At 43.6% G+C, this 19,886-nt stretch overlaps 1 protein-coding gene across 2 annotated transcripts; it reads left to right on the top strand.

Annotated features, from left to right (window-relative positions):
* Positions 1–2,662: 2,662 nt before the first annotated feature.
* Positions 2,663–18,166, top strand: nat8l2 (N-acetyltransferase 8-like 2). Of its 2 annotated transcripts, none has more exons than XM_083971054.1 (2): positions 2,663–2,799; positions 17,330–18,166. In XM_083971054.1, the coding sequence occupies exon 2, from the start codon at positions 17,342–17,344 to the stop codon at positions 18,014–18,016; it is 675 nt and encodes a 224-aa protein (XP_083827180.1). In that variant the 5' UTR covers positions 2,663–2,799; positions 17,330–17,341; the 3' UTR covers positions 18,017–18,166. The 2 variants fall into 2 exon arrangements, with proteins under 2 accessions (XP_083827180.1, XP_083827181.1); XM_083971055.1 differs by having other exon boundaries at positions 2,671–2,789.
* Positions 18,167–19,886: the final 1,720 nt, after the last annotated feature.

The following is a 19,886-nucleotide window of genomic DNA, read 5'->3' as shown; positions in this document are numbered from 1 at the left end:
TCGTATTTTTTTCATTCAGCGCACTCAGCTGTTGTTTCAAGCCGCTACTCTTGTAGCCTACTGTTACATGATCAGCGACTAGTCGACGTCAAGCTGAAAACGTCATTGTGGAGCAGTAAAGTCGACTAGTCGATTAGTCGACTAGTCTGTGCAACCCCTAATAGTCAGTAACTTCCCCAAACATCTACTGTAATGGAATTTTTTATGTTTATGACCCTTGATTGAACTTTGAAGATGTATGCTCATGAAATAGGTGAACTTCGAAGAAAGTGCATGTTGCACTTGTCTGCTGTGTACAGGGCGATATGCAGGTGTCTGACTGGGATCCGGTCATTTTGTGATGATTACGCTATAGCAGCTGTCTCCGTATTTAAAACCATGGTGAGATGTCAATGAGATGTCAACATGCTGAGGTGTGAAAAAACACCTTCAGTTACAGACTTCCTGCTTTTACATATGATTTTATAATAGCCAAAAGATATGTCAAAAGCGCTAAGTGCAAACTTGGACTATGCAAACTTATTCTGCAAGAATGCAATAATGTTATTGGACAATGTATGGTGCCGCCTCCAAAGAAGAGAACATGGCTACTTCTCGCTCTTGTGCCTATGTAACCTGATGTAACCAAATCTCACTGTGCATTCTCGTACAGACTTTTGTGTGTATGACAGTCCACCTCTTGCAAGTACTTAAAGTGAAACTTCATTTTGCTGGCCTTATGATTTTCTCTCACACAAGTTAAAGGAAATTTCACACTGCACACCTGCTACTTTACACCTGATTATTTATATATTTGCAGCCCTTTGCACTTTAAATACATTCAAGTTAAAGGAGATATCAGCTTCACGGCCGTTTCGGCTAATGCTGCGTTCAAGGCAGGCTTTTGAAACCGTAAGTTACAGCTTCAAGTCACAACTACGACTTGGTAGCGTTCCAGGTAACCCGTAGCTCGTGTTTTTACCATCCTGTTGTCTGTGAAAGTTCCCTATAACGGCCACTCGTAACTTCCGACCCGTGAACTCGTACCAGATCGAACTGGTATGACTTCACAGGAAGGAAAAACACAAAGTACGAGTTTCCTTGAACGCACCATGAGTTAGCAGCCCCCGCCCTTGTCAGGCATCAATTGGTCTTCGTGCTACGTCACCACATTCACGCGCATCCCTTGGCTGCACACACAGCCCTTCATGCCGTTCTCTCTCCTCATTGGATAACACTTGTATCCCAGAAGAAATGTTTTCTCCTCGGGTTACAGCAGAGCAGAGTGACGGAGAGACTCGTGTTCCGGTCGAAACACTCTATGTAAGTGATTGCTGACGGAAAATATGACTAATTAGGACTTATATTAACAAAAACATTTCACTGATATCTCCTTTAACAATAAAGTGTTGCTATACTATTTGAACACAAAACATAAAAATTACAAATTGTATCTTATTCTTTCCTGAATGTTCTATTATTTTGTCTTTTTATTAAAGCACATTCATCTATGAATAATGTTCCAACTTCCACCTGCAGAAGTTTACACCAAGATGGTGACCAGAAGGTGCAGATTCATGTGACTTGCAGGATGGGGCTGATGTCCTTTCTCCATCTACATATCCTCTTCTTCCTATGTGCAGAAGCAGCAGAATGCTTTGGGCTTGCAGACATTTGATAGTGGACTTATCCACACTGGGATGCGGTGAAAGAACCACAGATTCAGATGTGTGCTCCCGTTGAGCTGTTCTGCCAGGTCGACGATGCCCTTGCTGTCTGGGCAGAGGCACCCCAGACAAGATCCAACAGTTTGGTGGATCCGCCTCTGTCAGGTCCTCCAGAACCAAATCCTGGGTGTTGCTTTCTGATGTGTATCTGTAGCACACGTCCAGGGAAAGAAGGGATTCTATTGGGAATTGTTGTCGCTTCCATTATGTTGAGAGTCTATTCCAAGATGGTCATGTCCAAATGTCAATCAAACCAACTCAGGAGCCTTGAAACAAGTCAGCATTAGATCGGATCCAAATGCACAAAATTGTTAAACACAAATATGAATATCATTCGGCTGTTTATCTTATTATTAGGCTATTTTTAGGCATCATTAGGACTGCACCTCTTTTGTGGTCCCACAAAGGGCAGTTTCATCAGTGATGTGATGTGATGAGAAAGGTTCACTTTCAGGTTGTTGGGTTTCTTGTTTTGTTTTTGAACTTTTTCTTTGCTAAATTAGCCTACTGCTCCAGGTCCCACGATTTCACATCACTCTACTCCTTTCTCTGGACCTTTTTCATTGGTGTCATAAAGAGTCAAAAATTAACTTTGTTCCCAAGCATAATAGCCTACCGGTATGCACCATGTTAGTTACTAAGAAGCCTATTTGAGTGATGCAGACACATGCAGGTACTGCCGTGCTATAGCCTACAAACCACTGACTTTAGAAAAGCCAGTGGACAAAAGAAGCTGCCTCTTCATGCTACACCCAACTGCATCCGGTGTGACGGCTCGGAGGGACTCCTGGACCTGGACTAGTGGTCTGTGGAATAGTTGGTGGGAGTTTACCCTGAATCGCTAACGTTGCACTACAGACTCTTACAGCGGCTTTAACTCTGGTTTCTCTCCCCTGCGAACTTCGACCCGGCATAAATAACAAAAAACGGAAAGGTCAGGCCGAGGTTCTGATACCGTCCCCGGAGAAGTCGCATTGAAGCGGGTTATAGTGGTTCCTGAATCCTGCGAGCCGCTTCAGCTGGACTGTGCTGCTCGGACGTCGACAAAGACCGTTTTCTGATAGCCTACGTTATCGGAGTAATGTAAGGAAGCGTAAGTTCTCCTCAAGATGTGATATAATCATGCATCCTGCAGACTAAATCCTTCATATAATAACTTGTGTTTTTCCGCGAGTTTATTGTGAGGGAGGTTTGCGATTCACGCACGACCTGAGAGAGTGGGTTAGGGGGTTAGGGTTAGTTGTTTGCTTGGTTGGTGAAACTTAAACTGACTGCACAGTCCCAGGTTAGTGAGTTAGCCTATTGACTCAAGACTTGACTGCTGCAGTGTTTTCATTTACAGAATCACTTTATAATTGTATTAGGCTACTCATACAGTAGATGTGATTATGAACATGACCTTATGCAACCCCCTCCCTCAAAACCTCAAAAAAAGAAGAAAAATCCATATGTGGGCTTATTGTCAATAATTAGGCCCGAGCGGCGAGTAGCACTCGCCGGAGGGACTATTGAAATCGTACTGTTTATTATTCTTATTATTATTATTCCGTCGCCTTCATGCCCCAATTTGGCCCCTTTCCCGACTTCGAAAATGCGCCAACTTTTGCCCGGACGTCCGGCCTGATCCGAAATTCGACATTTTTGGGTGGTCGCACATGGGCGGCGCTAAATTACCGAATAGCGCCCCCTACAAACCCGTGTCAATGGCATCGCCATTCGTCTTACTTTGTCGTACACACACAAAATTCGGTACACATATGTATTATACCCAGATATACAAAAAATCCTCTTGACCTCATGACCTCAACCCAACAGGAAGTCGGCCATTTTGGTTTTGATTTTTCCCGCCTAAAATTAACCCCTCCCACAGCGTTCGCCCGATCAAGTTGAAATTAGGTACACAACATCGTCAGACCTAGCTGAGCTTATCTTGTGCTCCGTGAGTCCGTAGGTCAAAGGGCGTGGCTGCCAGCGCTCAATACACTATGGCGTGCTCGCCATGTACATACGAGTGGCTCTCACGCCCACATACTTCATCCAATCAACTTCAAACTTGCTGGACATGATGATGGCTCCGCCCTGAACGTCCCGATATATTAACTTCCCACGTAACTCATAGCGCCCCCCGGTGGTAGCAGGAAGTGCCATTTTTTGCATCAACATTGTCCGATTTCCACGAAACTTCACATGTGTAATGAGGGGCTGACCCTGAACACACCTGCACGCATCTCATTACTGCCCCTAGTGGACGAACCTTTAACTGCTCATAACTCCCTCATGCTTTGTCCGATTTCCACCAAACTTCCCAGACAGCAGCAGACACTGGACCGGATCCGCCTACAAGTCGAGAGATCCGCGTAGCAGTCACACTGCCAAGCGCCTCTGACCCAGCTTTGCAACGAGTCTGGGTGGAGACAGGCGCCACACACGAAGCGCCAGGACACCGGCCGCCAGCGATCGCGTCAATCCTGGCAGGAAATCAATCAAAGAAACACGATCCGGTCAATTTTCAAAATTTTTTTTTTTTTTCAAAATAAAACACAGCGATTATACGAGAGGCCAATGTGTGTACGTTTGTTTGTGTTTATTAATCTAAACAGAGCACGAGAGATGAACACACACACACACCCCCCACACACACCCACACACACACACACACCCCCCACACACACCCACACACCCACACACACACACACACACACGAGAAGAGCAGGTGTGTCCCCGGCGTCGTAAAGACACATTCGGCTCGGATCCGTTTCGGCAGCGCAGCCCAGACGCGCTGAAATTCAAATTTTTTAGAATTTTTGAAAAATTTTAAACGACTTTTGGCGGAGATCGCAGTGCAGAACGGATCGAGAGACAGGAGGACACCGGCAGAGCATCAGGACACCGGCGGAGCATCAGGACACCGGCAGAGCGTCTGTCACTGGAGTTCTTGGTAAGTACATTTACACACTATTAAGACAGTGTAATAGCGTTGTTGTTCAAGCATCAGTTTGCAGCGTTTGTGTATAATGTACATCATTCGTTTTAGTGATAATATTATTGCAAGGGAGGCTAATGTAAGCAAGTTTAACTGATAGCCTAAACGATCCTGCACACAACCAAGCCGGTAGCTTCGGTCGCATCCAGGGGCTAAGTTAATGTGGCTACGGGGACTAGTGGTTAAGTTTCCCCGTCTGTCTCATGTTCTCGCTCAGTTTGACTGTTGTACATGGAAATCGGAGATTTTACCGGTGGGCTGACATTGCTAAACGTCCAAACACAGCTCACCGCTTGGTTAGCCACCATAGCTATTATTATAACCCCCGAAAAACAAAAACAAAACAACAACCAAAGATTACCTGTTCAACAAAAACGACTCCGCTGCCTGTATCAGCACCGGCGCTGCAGCCTGCGCGAGGTCGCTCTGCAAACTGCACACGGCGGCTCCGCTGAGTTAAGCTCCGACCCCGAGTCTCTGCTCCTCTCCCTGACACACAGCGCCCAGTGCTGGGTCGCCCGTACCGGCGGTCTCGATGCGCGCTGTGCACCAGCCACTGGTAGGCTAATGACCGCTAACAACAGCGGAGTCAGTTTCCGTAGCCGCCGGCCGCGACATCGGCACCGGCAACAAATTCTGTGTTACTGTGCTTCTCTGAATCCTAGTGGGGCTTTCAGCGGCAGACCTGCCTGGGGGGGGGGGGGGGCAATCGGGCGTTTAATTCACGGGTTCATGTGTCTGTGGGCCGGCTGACCTGCTCTTGCTGGTATGGTAGCTCTTCTACCCATTGTGGGTGGAGCCTGGTGAGCGGCAGTGTCTTGGAGGGAGGCGGACGTGATTGAACCAAGGCAGGGGGAGAACGTGATTGAACCACACAGTCTATGGATTTAACCAAGGCAGGGGGAGGACGTGATTGAACCAAGGCAGGGGGAGGACGTGATTGAACCACACAGTCTATGGATTGAACCAAGGCAGGGGGAGGACGTGATTGAACCAAGGCAGGGGGAGGACGTGATTGAACCAAGGCAGGGGGAGGACGTGATTGAACCACACAGTCTATGGATTGAACCAAGGCAGGGGGAGGACGTGATTGAACCAAGGCAGGGGGAGGACGTGATTGAACCAAGGCAGGGGGAGGACGTGATTGAACCACACAGTCTATGGATTGAACCAAGGCAGGGGGAGGACGTGATTGAACCAAGGCAGGGGGAGGACGTGATTGAACCAAGGCAGGGGGAGGACTGTCTGTATCCTATGTGATTTATTTGTTTTTTATTTCTGTGTATGTGTCTAGTGCAAGCTTGTGTGGTTTATATGAAAGGAAATAAACAAAATAAAAAATATGCTGAGCTGGACAAATTGATTAATCCAGATGTGTCTGACCATTGTGACTACTCAGACACACCTGGATTAATCAGTTTGTCCAATAATGCAAGACAGGAAATAAAAGTAGTGGAGCTGTGCATAGAGCCCATCCTTTTGATCTGTGTAGGTCGTACTATAGGGCCATAAACACCATCTAAATTACTTTAATAATAATGTTAATAAATCGTAGACCATAGCTTTAACCACTTCTTCATATACTTTGTTTCTTTTTCTTTCAAAATAGTCCAACAGACCCATTTTTTGTTTTTCTGATTAATGTTTTTCCCCTTAATACATGGATTATAGTGGTTGCCAGTGGTTTAATTTCTTAAAATCCACCGTGGAGATTTTAAAACTCCTATTTTATGATTTGCTCTCTTTTCAGTGTTTCCTCTCTATTTATCAGATTCTGTGAAACTGACACAAAATTAGTCAATAAATAGAAATTATGCACTTTATCATGGGTAATATGTTGCATATCTCGTACATTGTGAAATACTGATTTCCCACTCCTACAATGAATAGTTATTTTTTTCTGTGACACTCTGTGATTAATACTGAACATATACTGTGAATTGTATGATTTAAACTAAGATGATGTGTGACATTGATTGATCTAACTGACATGCCGAAATAAATAAATAAATAAATACATGGACCCTTTATGCGTGAAGACTTGAAACATCATCCAGCAGAAATAATAGAACTCCCCCCTTCCTCCTCTCTTCTCTTCTCTAGTGCAAATCACACTGCTCCACCACTTCTCCTCTGACCACCCAAACTGTCAGGTAAGTTAACTGTAGTTGTGATTCTATTTTAATTCTGTTGCACTTTGTTTAACCAAGTAAACTCCATAAAGCTTTGTTAAAATATTGTCCCTCTTATTTTCCTTACAATTAGCTAGCTTGGCTGGAAGAATATAAGTGGCGATGGATTCGAAGGTACTCTCTGACGCCACGATTAGATGGAGAGCGCGTAGAGATGTTGAGAGACGACTCAAGGAAATTAGGACCATGCACACTGAAAGAGTTGCTTCCCAGTGTTGCAGTCAGGAAAGCACAGAGGAAAGGCAGACTGAATGTAGAGAAAGTGCAGCTGAGGCAGTCATAGAAAATAGTGTGAGTGACAGAGAGGGGAGTGGAGGGTTGTTGGAGGAGGACCTAGTAGAGATGGACACATCACATTTTGACCAGCAGTCCTTTTCAATGGATGTGCCTGCGGAGGAGAGTGACTCCGACCAGGATACCGATGAGGCAGGGGATCAGTCATGTAATCTAGGGGCCAGTCTTCATAACTGGGCATTATCATTCGGTGTTTCCCTAGTGGCTCTCACGGCTCTTCTCGGTTTGTTAAGATTGTACCATCCTGATCTTCCAAAGGATGCAAGAACCCTCCTTAAGACAAAGACTACTCACAACATACAGGAAAGATGTGGAGGACTATATTATTACACTGGCATCCTGTCATCTTTCAAACAGAAACTGTACCAGGCATGTGAGTCAATCACTGATGGTTGTACCTTAAAACTACAGATTAACATTGATGGGTTGCCTTTGTTCAAAAGTAGTGGGATTCAGTTGTGGCCCATTTTAGGACTCCTTGTAAGTGTTCCAATTAAGGAACCAGCTGTGATCGCATTGTTCTGTGGACCTCATAAACCGAAGCCAGCAGATATATTTTTGAGAGACTTTGTTGTTGAGTTGAAAGAGTTACAGAATGGCATTGATTTTGAAGGGAAAAGGATCTTCTTTAAGTTGGATTCGGTAATTTGTGATACACCTGCCCGGGCTTTTATAAAAAATATTAAGTCTCACAATGGTTATTTTGGATGCGACAAGTGTGTGCAGAAAGGACAGTATGTTGGAAGAATGACATTTCCTTTAATCAACTGTCCACTGAGGACTGATGAATCATTTGCAGAAAAACATTATGAAGAACATCACCTAGATGGCCCTAACACTTTCCATGACTTAAGTATAGGGATGGTATCTCAGTTTCCAGGTGATTACATGCATTCTGTGTGCCTGGGTGTTGTAAGAAAACTTCTGAACATTTGGCTTAGGGGTCCTCTCAAATTCCGCTTACCCGCCAGCATTGTCAACCGGATGTCTGATTGTTTGACAGGTTTACGCAGTCATATTCCTGTGGAATTTGCCAGGAAACCCAGAACACTAAGGGAACTTGATAGGTGGAAAGCAACGGAATTTAGAATGTTTTTATTGTACATTGGGCCTGTCATTCTGCCTTCCTACCTCGACACAAACATATACAATAATTTCATGCTGCTGTTTTCTGGCATTGCCATTTTAGTAAGTCCAACTCTGTCTTCAGTGCACTGGCAGTATTCTGAGACATTGCTGCAGATGTTTGTGACACATTTTGGCCAAATATATGGAAATGATGCTATTGTGTACAATGTCCATTCATTAGTTCATCTTGCTCAGGATGTAAGGTTGCATGGTTGTCTGGATAATATTGCAGCATTTCCCTATGAAAACCATCTTCAAATGCTAAAAAAACTTGTCCGAAAGCCTGAGCGTCCACTCGCACAAATCCTACGTCGGTTGTCTGAAAAAACGACTTGTCAGACTGAGCAAAAGTCATACTCATTAAAAAAGCCTCACTTTGTTGGACCTGTTCCCGATGAACTTGCCTTCAGAGGGGTGCAAAGTCAATACAGCCAAATGATTACGGACCAATGGACGATCAGAGTTTCAACAGGGGATAATGTCTTCATGATTGCAGATGATATTTGTCTTATTGTCAATATTGTTGAGTGTCATGATGGCATCTATGTTGTATATAAAACCTTTACAGATAAGTCAAACTTTTTTACATACCCCTTTAACTCCGACTTCCTAAACATTTATAGCGTCTCCCAAGTATCAGAACAGTGCATGTATGCCAAGGTTTGTACAGTTACACAAAAATGTGTCCTACTCCCCCACAGAAGAGGTTTTGTAACCATACCCATTCTGCATACCCTGCAAAAGTAGATGGTACTGGATTGCTAGGTAAGTTGTGGTTAGTTGAGTAACTTGAGTCGTCTTAAAACATAACCTTTCTACGCTGAACATCAATGTACTAAGTATATAAGTTTATTTCTTTTTGTCGACAATAAAACATCTTGGTGGTAAAAATATCAATACAAATTACTTTATTCTTTTAATTCTCTTTTTTTCTAGGATGTTTCACGTTGTTCAATATTTTGATGGAGCAAAGTCTGTAGCGGTTGTACCTCAGGACTGGTACAGCGATGGTTACTCCCTCTGGCCAAATTACAACAGTGACGAGCGGATCACGAAAGCTGTGCGGTGTGCAGAGGCACCTGGACTGAACTGGACAAGGCATCCTGTCAGAGTTTTGAAAACATATGGTAAAGAAATATTTAAACATCTGGTTGGTGTTAGAACTTCATATCTCCCAGTATTTAGCTGTATTGTGTTTGTCTCTCAAATTAAGATTATGATCTGTAATTTACTTATATCAATTTTGTTTTAGATGACTACATGTCAGCTTGGCATGGTATGAAAAAGTGTTTGACCTGTGACACATCGGAGTTGGATTCACATGATGAGGGTTCACCGGTTGGCCGTGTTAAGAGAACACCTAAACCAATGTAAGAGGGATTCAATGTATTTGTTATGTTTAAATGCATGCAATATGAACATGATGTAAAATATCTTGTTGTGTTTATCCAGCCACTATTATGGTGATACAGAAGAGGAGAGTGACACTGAGTATGTTCCTAAAAGAAGGGTCATATCCCAAAAAGGCTCAACTCCAACAACACACCCTCAGCAGTCATCAGCATCCCCACTGTCATCACGATGGTAAATTTAACCATGGTCTGATTTATCATATTACATTAGGGTATTTTCTAATCCTGTAAACCAATCTTTTGTGTACATAAAAAAAAAAATTTCTAAACTGCTGGGCGGTTCATTTTTGTTTATTTTTTTCTTTGCTCTGCATGATATGACACTTAGGGATGTAACAATATCTCACAATATTTCGATATGTCAATATAATAAGTTCCCGGTACAATATTTATATAATAGGTAGGAAAATGTACACACCCTCATTTATTTTTGTTCTTTCAGCAATGCACCCTCTACAAGGCCATCCTCCTTTGCTGCACCTCCACCTCCACCTCCATTTCCAACACCACCACCTCCAGGGCTATTTTCCATTGCTGCACCTCGACCACCACCTCCAAGGCCATCTTCCACTGCTGCAACTCCACCATCACCATCTCCTCAAAGGCCATCCTCTGATGCTGCACCTCCTGAGCTCCCTCCTCCTGAGCCGACACTCACAGAGCTGACCTCCTTTGCGACATCGTCCCTCCATCCACCACTTCCTGGGCTGTCCTCGTTTGCACCACAACCTCCCCTGCCATCTTTTGAACAACTCCTTTCATCTCAGTCCACAAGTCCTTTGGAAACTGCCTCAGAGCTATTCATGCCCACTTTAAGAGCTGGCCGGTCTGGGAGGGAGCCAATTCCCTGCACACGTAAGTGTTGACTAATCCCTCAGCTGATGCAATTTTGAACTGATCATTTAAACCAGGGGTCTTGAACGTTTTTCAGGCCAAGGTTCATGCAATACTAAGCTATTCAAATAATACACAGGTTCACATATTCATGTTTTTTCTAAATGTGTACAGGTAGGGTAGCCATGCCACTGCCATTTAAAAACATACCTTGTTAACTGATACCAATGCTGTATTTTTGACGTTTTTATTTGAAACATAATGTTTTATATCTTATATTTTCCTCATTTGTCTACTCACCCAAAAATTCCAAGACCCCCCTGCAGCACCTCCGCGGACCCCCTAGGGCTCACGGACCCCTTGTTGAAGATCTCTGATCTGATCTGAACTCATACAATTCTGAATCCTATCAACAAAAAACAATGTAACCCAAAATTAAGACTTTAGTCAGTGAGATTTTTGTCTATATTTCAAAATGACTTGTTTTCCATAGAATTGTTTTGTTTTGCTCTGAGTATCCTCATCATGACCTCTCTAAATTTTCATGTTCTTTTTGTAGCTGCCGAGCTCCACATGCTCACTCTTTTGGAGAACCTAAAACACCAGATTAACCAACAAAGTTCTGTGATGAATCTCCTCATGTCACGACTGAACGCTGCACGTGAACCAGCAGCAGAGATGCCAGACGACATCTCCTTTCCTTTGAGTTCACTGGCTGAGGTGGACTGTTTTGAGGACTGGCTCAATGAACCAGCGAATGCCATGAAGAAGAGACAAATGGTATATATCTTGCAAACACCACATGTCAGTTTATATCAGGGGTGTCAATGTCATTTTAGTTCAGAGGCTACATACAGCCCAATTTGATCTCAAGGGGGCCAGACCAGTAAAAGTATCACATAATAACCTGGAAATAATGAGAACTCTGAATTTTTTCTTTTATACTTTGTGCAAAATACATTATTAAGATGTTAACAGTCTATGAACTATCCTTTTTACAACAAACAACCTGACATTTCTTGAGAAAAGTATGTAATTTCAACGAGGGCTGGGCTATATGGACCAAAAGTAATATCTTGATATTCTTTTTTAACTGAATGGCAATATAGGATATATATATATATTGTTTCCATGTTGTAATTAAGAGTTTCCCCCATTTAGCAGTCCCAATGGCTTAATACTTTTGTCAGAGGAAAACCCATAAAAAGGCAGTTCTAGGTCAAAACCACATGTGGCAAATTACACACAGACAATTGCAAGTTTTGGTTGAGGGCTGATATTACAATGTATACTGTAGGAAAAATACACCCCTTCTCTGTCTCTCTCTCTCACTCACACACACACACACACACACATACACCTCTCGCTGTGCTGTCCCTCTCTCTCAGCTGGATTGGACCCGGCCAGTTCCGGCCTGCAGGCCATATGTTTGACACCCCTTGTTTATATTATGTGCTCTCTCAGTGATTTCTTTCATACTGTTTTTTTTCCCGTTGCTAATTCAGTTCCTTATTTTTACAGGTCACTGTGCTGGCCACTCTTGGGGGACGTGACATTAAACATGTCACCTGGAATGTCCTGGTACACATTTTCTCACCAACTGTTGCCAAACAGATCAACTGGAAGGGTGTCAATAATAAAAAAAAATTCAGTGAGATGGCAACAAGGGCCCTCCTTACACGTAAGTGTAAATTATAAATATTGTAGTAGTCGTTTGTCAAAACAAATAAAAGTTAAAGTTTCATATCAAACTTCAAATCATAAAAATCAAAGGGCCACTGTTGCATCATGGGTCATGGTGCACTCGGATGGGAAAAACATAATGTCCAAACAAATGTCCAGTTTCAACAAATAATGTGGTTTATTTAACCAGAAAAGCAAGCAAACAAAGAACAAAGAAAATTCCTGTGTTTCTCCTGCTCCAGTAAAAACCATTTGCCCACCCAGGTGCATGCTGGTCCCTTACCATGAGCCTACCTACAGTAGGCTATATAATCTCAGATGCCCAGCCTACGTTCCCAAATGAAACAAAACACAAATAATAAACAAGAAACACCTAAACTAAATTCTGTCATTGTTGCTCTGTGTGTTTTAACGTACTGTAGGAGCTGTGCGCAAGAACCATCAAGGAGAAAAGGCCACGGACATGGAGATAAACCGGCATGCCATCAGGTGGTTCAATTTGGCCTCTGACCGCGGGGGTGGCCGTAGGCAACGCACACAGCAAACCATGTCCCAATGAACTCTTCCTGTCTCCATTCTGGACTGTGGGACACAATGGGACTAGGTGTCATGTTGTCATGGTGTCATGTACATGACTTGACTTAAGCCCATTGCTCCTCTTGGGTGCATAGTCAGTCCACGAATGTCCTTCACTTCACACGGTTCTTTGCAATTATTTTGAGGTCACCCCAGTTGATCCCACTCCCTGACATTTCTGCCTCAACACTTCTTCTCCAGCTGTTCCTGGGGCGACCTTGTTTCCTTTTCCCTTGGGGGTTCCATTGCAGGGCTTGTCGGGTTATGTTTGTGGCAGGTTTTCTTAGGGTGTGGCCAATACAGTTCCACTTTCTCCTTCGATTTTTGTAACTCAATGGGATCCTGGCTTGTTCTTTTCCACAGGTCCACATTGCTCACTTTGTCTCTCTACCAGATGTGCAGTATTCTTCTGAGGCAGGTGTTGATGAATGTTTGCAGCCTGAGTGTTGTGTGTTTTGTTGTCCTTCAAGTCTCAGATCCATATGTCATGTACATGCAAGTTTGTTAAGTTAGACAGAGCTGTTTTATATGTTGGTGTTTTTATGTGTGTCAAAGAGAGAGATGTTGATTTACCGTAATGTAAACCAAGAATAAATACTTTTTTGAATACAAATGTCCATTTCTTTGTGCTTTCTTTGGCCCGGATGTAAAATATGAATAACGGATCTGTGCCAAATCCAAACCAAATGTCATAGCTCTATTATTAATTATTCTGGGCCAGAACTGGCCCAAATCTGTTCCTGATTGTGCTGTATGTGGATCGCATTTGGCCCAGATGTAAAATATGAATCACGGATTTGTGCCAGATCCGAACCAAATGTCATTGCTTTTTTAACTGTACTGGGCCACAACTGGCCCAAGTCCGTTCCAGATCAGTAATCCGTATCTTCGCCGGTATTGGGCCGTTGTGAAGAAAGACCCCGGTGCGGACCCGTTTGCCGGATCTGCACCGAATGTTACGCACAGTCTGGCCCAGATCTGCCACAGTGTCTTTTTGCTGTCTGGGTTCACATGTGTGATCAGGGGCTGACCCTGAACACACCTGCACGCATCTCATTACTGCCCCTAGTGGACGAACCTTTAACTGCTCATAACTCCCTCATGCTTTGTCCGATTTCCACGAAAATTCACATGTGTGATCAGGGGCTGACCCTGAACACACCTGCACGCATCTCATTACTGCCCCCTAGTGGACGAACCTTTAACTGATCATAACTCCCTCATGCTATGTCCGATTTCCACGAAACTTCACATGTGTGATGAGGGGCTGACCCTGAACACACCTGCACGCATCCCATTACTGCCCCCTAGTGGACGAACCTTTAACTGCTCATAACTCCCTCATGCTATGTCCGATTTCCAAGAAACTTCACATATGTGATGAGGGACTGACCCTGAACGCACCTGCACGCATCCCATTACTGCCCCCTAGTGGACGAACCTTTAACTGCTCATAACTCCCTCATGCTTTGTCCGATTCACTCCAAACTTCACACGAGTGATGAGGGGCGGCCCCTGAACGCACCAGACCACGTGCGGTGACTGCCCCCTGGTGGACGAACGAAACATTGCGTTTTTGGCCTCCTTCCGGGTTTTTTCTCCATTTCTGCTCCGCGCCACAGCGTGCCTCAGGCCCCGCGGTGGCATGGGCAGCGAGGGCCGCCATCGCCGCTTGCGGCTTTAATTATTATTATTATTCTTCCGCGACAACATGCCCCAATTTCGCCCCTTTCCCCAACTCGAAAATGCGTGAACGTTTTGCCGGACGTCCGTCCGGATCCGACATTCGATATTTTGTGCTGCTCGCGCATGTCCGACGCGAAATGGCGAAATAGCGCCCCCTACAAAGTTCAAAAAAGCCCATAGGGAATTCGGGTCACTTTGGCGTAGACGGACAAAATTCGGTACACATATGTACCATACCCAGATATACAAAAAAGCCTCTTAATGTCATGGTGAAATGTCAACAGGAAGTCGGCCATTTTGAATTGGTCGTTTTTGGCGCCAAATTAACTCGTCCAAAACGATTCGCCCGACACGCTCCAAATTTGATAGACAACATCGTCAGACCTAGCTGAGCTTATATTGTGCTCCGCAGGTCTGTAGCTCAAAGGGGTTGGCCTCTGGCGTGCCCCCAAGTTTGGCGACTGTTTCGGTGCTCGCCATGTAAATACGATTGGCTCTCATGCCCACATACTTGATCGTAGACGCTTCAAACTTGGTGCAAAAATCTATGGCGAGACCCTGAACGATCCGACATATTATTTGCCTACGTCGCTCATAGCGCCCCCCGGTGGTAACAGGAAGTGAACTAAAATTCATTAAAAATACATAGTTGACCCCATCAACTTCATTCCACTTCTAAAACATGCAGAACCAGTTGGTGAAGCTACATTATGAAGACTGTGAAGCTACGAGTAATGGCGTCCCTGTGGGGGCGTGGCTACCATCAATTCCTCGCCATGAAAATACGTTTGGCTTTTTGATGGCTTTAATGAACTCGTATCATCATGAAAATTGATACACAGGTCCAGGGTGGAGACCTCTTCCATCTGATAGGGGTGTCGCTCATGTGGCCCCCTAGTGGAAACCGGAAGTGCCATTTTTTGCATCAACATTGTCCGATTTCCACGAAACTTCACATGTGTGATGAGGGGCTGACCCTGAACACACCTGCACGCATCCCATTACTGCCCCCTAGTGGACGGACCTTTAACTGCTCATAACTCCCTCATGCTTTGTCCGATTTCCACGAAACTTCACATGTGTGATGAGGGGCTGACCCTGAACACACCTGCACGCATCCCATTACTGCCCCCTAGTGGACGAACCTTTAACTGCTCATAACTCCCTCATGCTTTGTCCGATTCACTCCAAACTTCACACGAGTGATGAGGGGCGGCCCCTGAACGCACCAGACCACATGCGGTGACTGCCCCCTGGTGGGTGAACGAAACATTGCGTTTTTGGCCTCCTTCCGGGTTTTTTCTCCGTTTCTGCTCCGCGCCACAGCCCCGGCATGCCTCAGGCCCCGCGGCGGCATGGGCGAGCGAGGGCCGTCCATCGCCGCTTGCGGCTTTAATTAGTATTTGCACCTGCTGCCTATCCAGGATGAAGTGGTTTATACTTTTTATCATAGTTTATGGCAGTATTAGTGGGGATAGATTTGTGTCTTCTTCTTCTTCCAGTGGTAATCACGTCTGCTCTCATGTAACCTCATTTCAACCCCTTCACACATGAGCAACTATTGCTTTACCAGGGTGGTAAAAGAGTAGTTTTTATCTGCCTTCTCACCCCACCCATCCGTTATCATAGATGCCAGTGCAGCCTGAAATGACCCATTCTCAGCTAGGAGCATGTATTTCCATATTCTTGTGTCCCATATAGGCTATTACATAGCTACAGCCTAATATTCCAGGGTGTGGATCATTGATCTCTGTGTGAGCATTGATCCCATTTATATATTCTATACAGTATTTGAATACATTATGCAAAGACAGACCAAAGTCCTGATTCTTAGTTTAAATTTCCACAACACTTAGGAATTATTGTTATAAATTCAGGGAGCAGTGACAAAAATCTGGATACAGCATCAGTCAGTTCATACAGTTGTTGATTATTTCTGTTGTTGTCCATCCACCATCCTTTGATGCTTATGATCAGGAAAGATGTATTAAATCAGATTCTGTTACGTCCTAACCTGGTGAACTCTGTAGAGTACTGTGGCACAGACTAGCACAACATACTGTTTATAACACTCGAAAAGAGCCATTAGTTGTCTGTACAATTTTCAAACAGTTTTCATAGTTAATATTTGAAAGATGATCATGTGGTGGAAAATCACCTCTGGACGACCTGACCTGGTCTTGGCTGCTTAGATCTCAGACTCTGCAGGAAGCAACAAAAGCAAGGATCTCTATTTCAGTCTTATAAGCTAAAAGTTTTCTTATGAAACAAAACAGAAAAAAATCAGTAACTTGCTATGAAGTGAACAGAGGGAGTGCTTCTTGGATTTGACAGTAATGGCACAAATGTTGCACATGTCATAAAAATACTGAGCACAAGAAACAAAAATAATCAAGGCCCACTTTTTACAGCGCCAAAAGATTTAATTTAGGGTGTAAACATGAACGAATGAACACTCATTGACTTTGTCAAATGAAAATATTGTTTTGTATATATACTGTATATTGTTAATATCATCCTCTAGCTACATTTTTTACAGCCAAGTTTTTAGGAGAGCGTCCATCTTCATTACACAAATACTGTATATGTAATTGCTTCTCAGTTGTGTGCTGCTTGTCTTTGTCATATCTGACAGTGTACTAAACATGTTTTGATTTCGAACTGACTGTCAAATTAAAAAAATGATTTGAAGGTCTAAACATTTCATTGATAATCCTATTAGTTGAGGAAATAATCAGCAGACGAACTAATCACAAAAATAACTGGTTGTAGCCTTTTCTAGCTTATACTTTGAAGTTTTCTCGTGATTCATTATTTTTTTTCATTTCCATCTAGTTTACTCTGGCCATGAAGCTGGAAATCCGCCGGTACCGTCCCTCAGACAGGGACAAAGTGTTCGACCTGTTCAGCGTCGGCATCAAGGAGCACATCAGTCCATGTTTTCACAACGCCATGACGAGCCCTCTCTACCTCGCCATCACCCTGGCTCTGTGTGCTGCTGGCTACCTGCTGGGCTCTGTTTTGGGGGCTGTGGTGCTACCGGGAGTCTGGATGGGCCTGGTCTACTGCTGCTGCTACGAGCTGTACGCCGGCTACGTCAGGGAGAGACTCCGGACAGACATGCGGGACATCCCCGGAAACTATCTGAGCCGACCGGATGACTGTTTCTGGGTGGCTGAGGCTGAGGTGGACGGGAGGGTGGAGATCATGGGTATGGTGGCCGTGATGACCAAACAAAGTGCGGAAGGAGGAAAGTATGGGGAGCTGTTCAGAATGATCATCTCACCACTGTGCAGAAGGATGGGCATGGGCTTCAGGATGGCTCAGATCGTGGTCGACTTCTGTAGGGAACGAGGCATCCCCAAGGTCGTCCTGGAGACCAGCTCCACCCAGACATCTGCTGTGGCCCTGTACAAGAAACTGGGCTTTCGCCACATCCTCTCACACACCAGAACAGAGGCTCCCATGTGGGTTGCAAAAGTGGCCAAAGTCACAGTTTTAAGAATGGAAAAACAATTGTAAACCTGAAATAACCCCGACTGGCTACTGGGACATTCCTCTTCTGTCCCTTTGTATCAGCGGTTTATACTTTGGTCTCACAGAAACTCTCTTTTAAAACACATTTTTCTTGTACTGTACGGTGGACCTATCCATCAAACTCCAACCTGACACCCTGCTGCTCTTCTATGTTTACTGGATCATAGTTCACTAAATGGTGATGTACTGGTGGTATTTTTATTAGAAAAAAAAAACAGAACTGTGATTTTTAACATTCAATTGTATCACACAAGAACATTTAAGAAATAAACACACCCAAAGGTTTCACGGTTGCATGTTTTTCCCAGCTAAACCAGTCCAACCAAATGAATATAGACATGAGAGGATTGGCAAACGCACACAGAGTCCTGTTGTGGCTCTTTACAGCTGATAAACAACTTTTACCTCTAATCATTAAATCAACAGCTCATTCAAACACATGCCTCGCTCTGCTGGCAATGGATACACAATATATAATGAGTGCACTGTAACATCATGGTATAGACATGTGCAGGTCAGATATTTGGGGTTGTAGATGGTAAGTGATGAACACTAGAGGGCACCATTTATCTGAGCAACACTAAAGCTCCTGTCTTTATCAATAGAATCTACAATGTTGTGTTCAACGTCGAGTGTTTGCACTTAATGAATACGAGCAAATGAGTGAAGTGTCAAATAAAAGCATCCATAGTGCATTTTAATGCATTTAGCTGCAGTTGCTCATTAAGATTCAGATTTATACATTATCATCTTGTCATATGCAGAATACATTGTCACACCAGAAAACATAGTGACCAGTTAAAACATCAGAGTACAACATACAAGCAGAAAGTAGTAGAAGTGGTGTAAACAGATTGTAGTTGTTCTAATAGGTTGTCTTGTTTTGGTCCACAGCTCACTATGCAGTGCCAATATCATACAGGGTCTTAGAGTAGAGTAGAGTTTTTTATATTTAGCTTTTATTTTTAGTATATTGTAAAACTTTTGGACAAGGATTTGGATGAGGTGAGCAACAACAAGAGACAGATACACAGTAACAGCATATTACACTGGGGTTAAGAAACAGACACATGTTTTATGATGTGCAAAGGTCCTGCAGCAAATTCCAGATTTTGTAAGTCATAACGTTTAATTGGTTTGTTAGTTTTTTTTTAAGCCAAGTTGAAGTTGCTTTGTTCTTTGAGGCACAATTTCATAGAGCCTTCCCTTTATTTCTATAGTATCATTAACATTATTCTGATTCAATTAGTTTGCATCAATGCAAAGCAATGTCCTGGGGGCAGGTCTGAGATACTGTGTTGTAAATGTTACACAATCTAGATCACCTAGTAGATAACACAGTTCAGGACACCTGTGCACACGGCAGGAAGTGATCAGAAACCTGGATAAGGAGTTTACACGCTACAGTATCCAGTGGTGCTTAGATTTTTAAAAGTAGTAGGAAAAGAGTTAAAGTAGCAGTACTACAATAAAAATAGTCCACTACACCAGAAGTCTTAGATTCAAAACTTCTGCTTGGTAAAACAACACAAGTATCATCAAGTAACAGCGGTTTACTTCCCTCAGTGTTGGATCCATATCACTGGTGCATTGATGTGCATGTCATATTCTACTGTGCTTCTTTTAGGTGCTGATTGATTGTCAACTTTTAATGAACCCAAGCTCTTTTCAACCCATAAAGGAAAAGGTCATGTTGTAAAAGATGATCACAAAATATGGTCTTCACAGGAAAAGTTGAGTGTCCCAATCTCCCCCTCTAAGAAGTAGTGGTGTAGAAGCAGCCAAGGTAACTGCACAAAATAAAAGAATAAAAAAGAGAAGTTCAGTTCAGTTCAATTTATTTTCATCCTTGTTA

This window comes from Trachurus trachurus, assembly GCF_905171665.1.
Source record: "Trachurus trachurus genome assembly, chromosome: 5".
Lineage (NCBI taxonomy): Eukaryota > Metazoa > Chordata > Actinopteri > Carangiformes > Carangidae > Trachurus > Trachurus trachurus.
The sequence above is the reverse complement of the archived record's forward strand: the minus strand, read 5'-3'. Positions and strand labels throughout refer to the sequence as shown.

What these genes read in the sequence shown, in the direction of transcription:
- nat8l2 (XM_083971054.1), top strand. Translation starts at nt 17,342, where the DNA reads ATGAAGCTGGAAATCCGCCGGTACCGTCCCTCAGACAGGGACAAAGTG.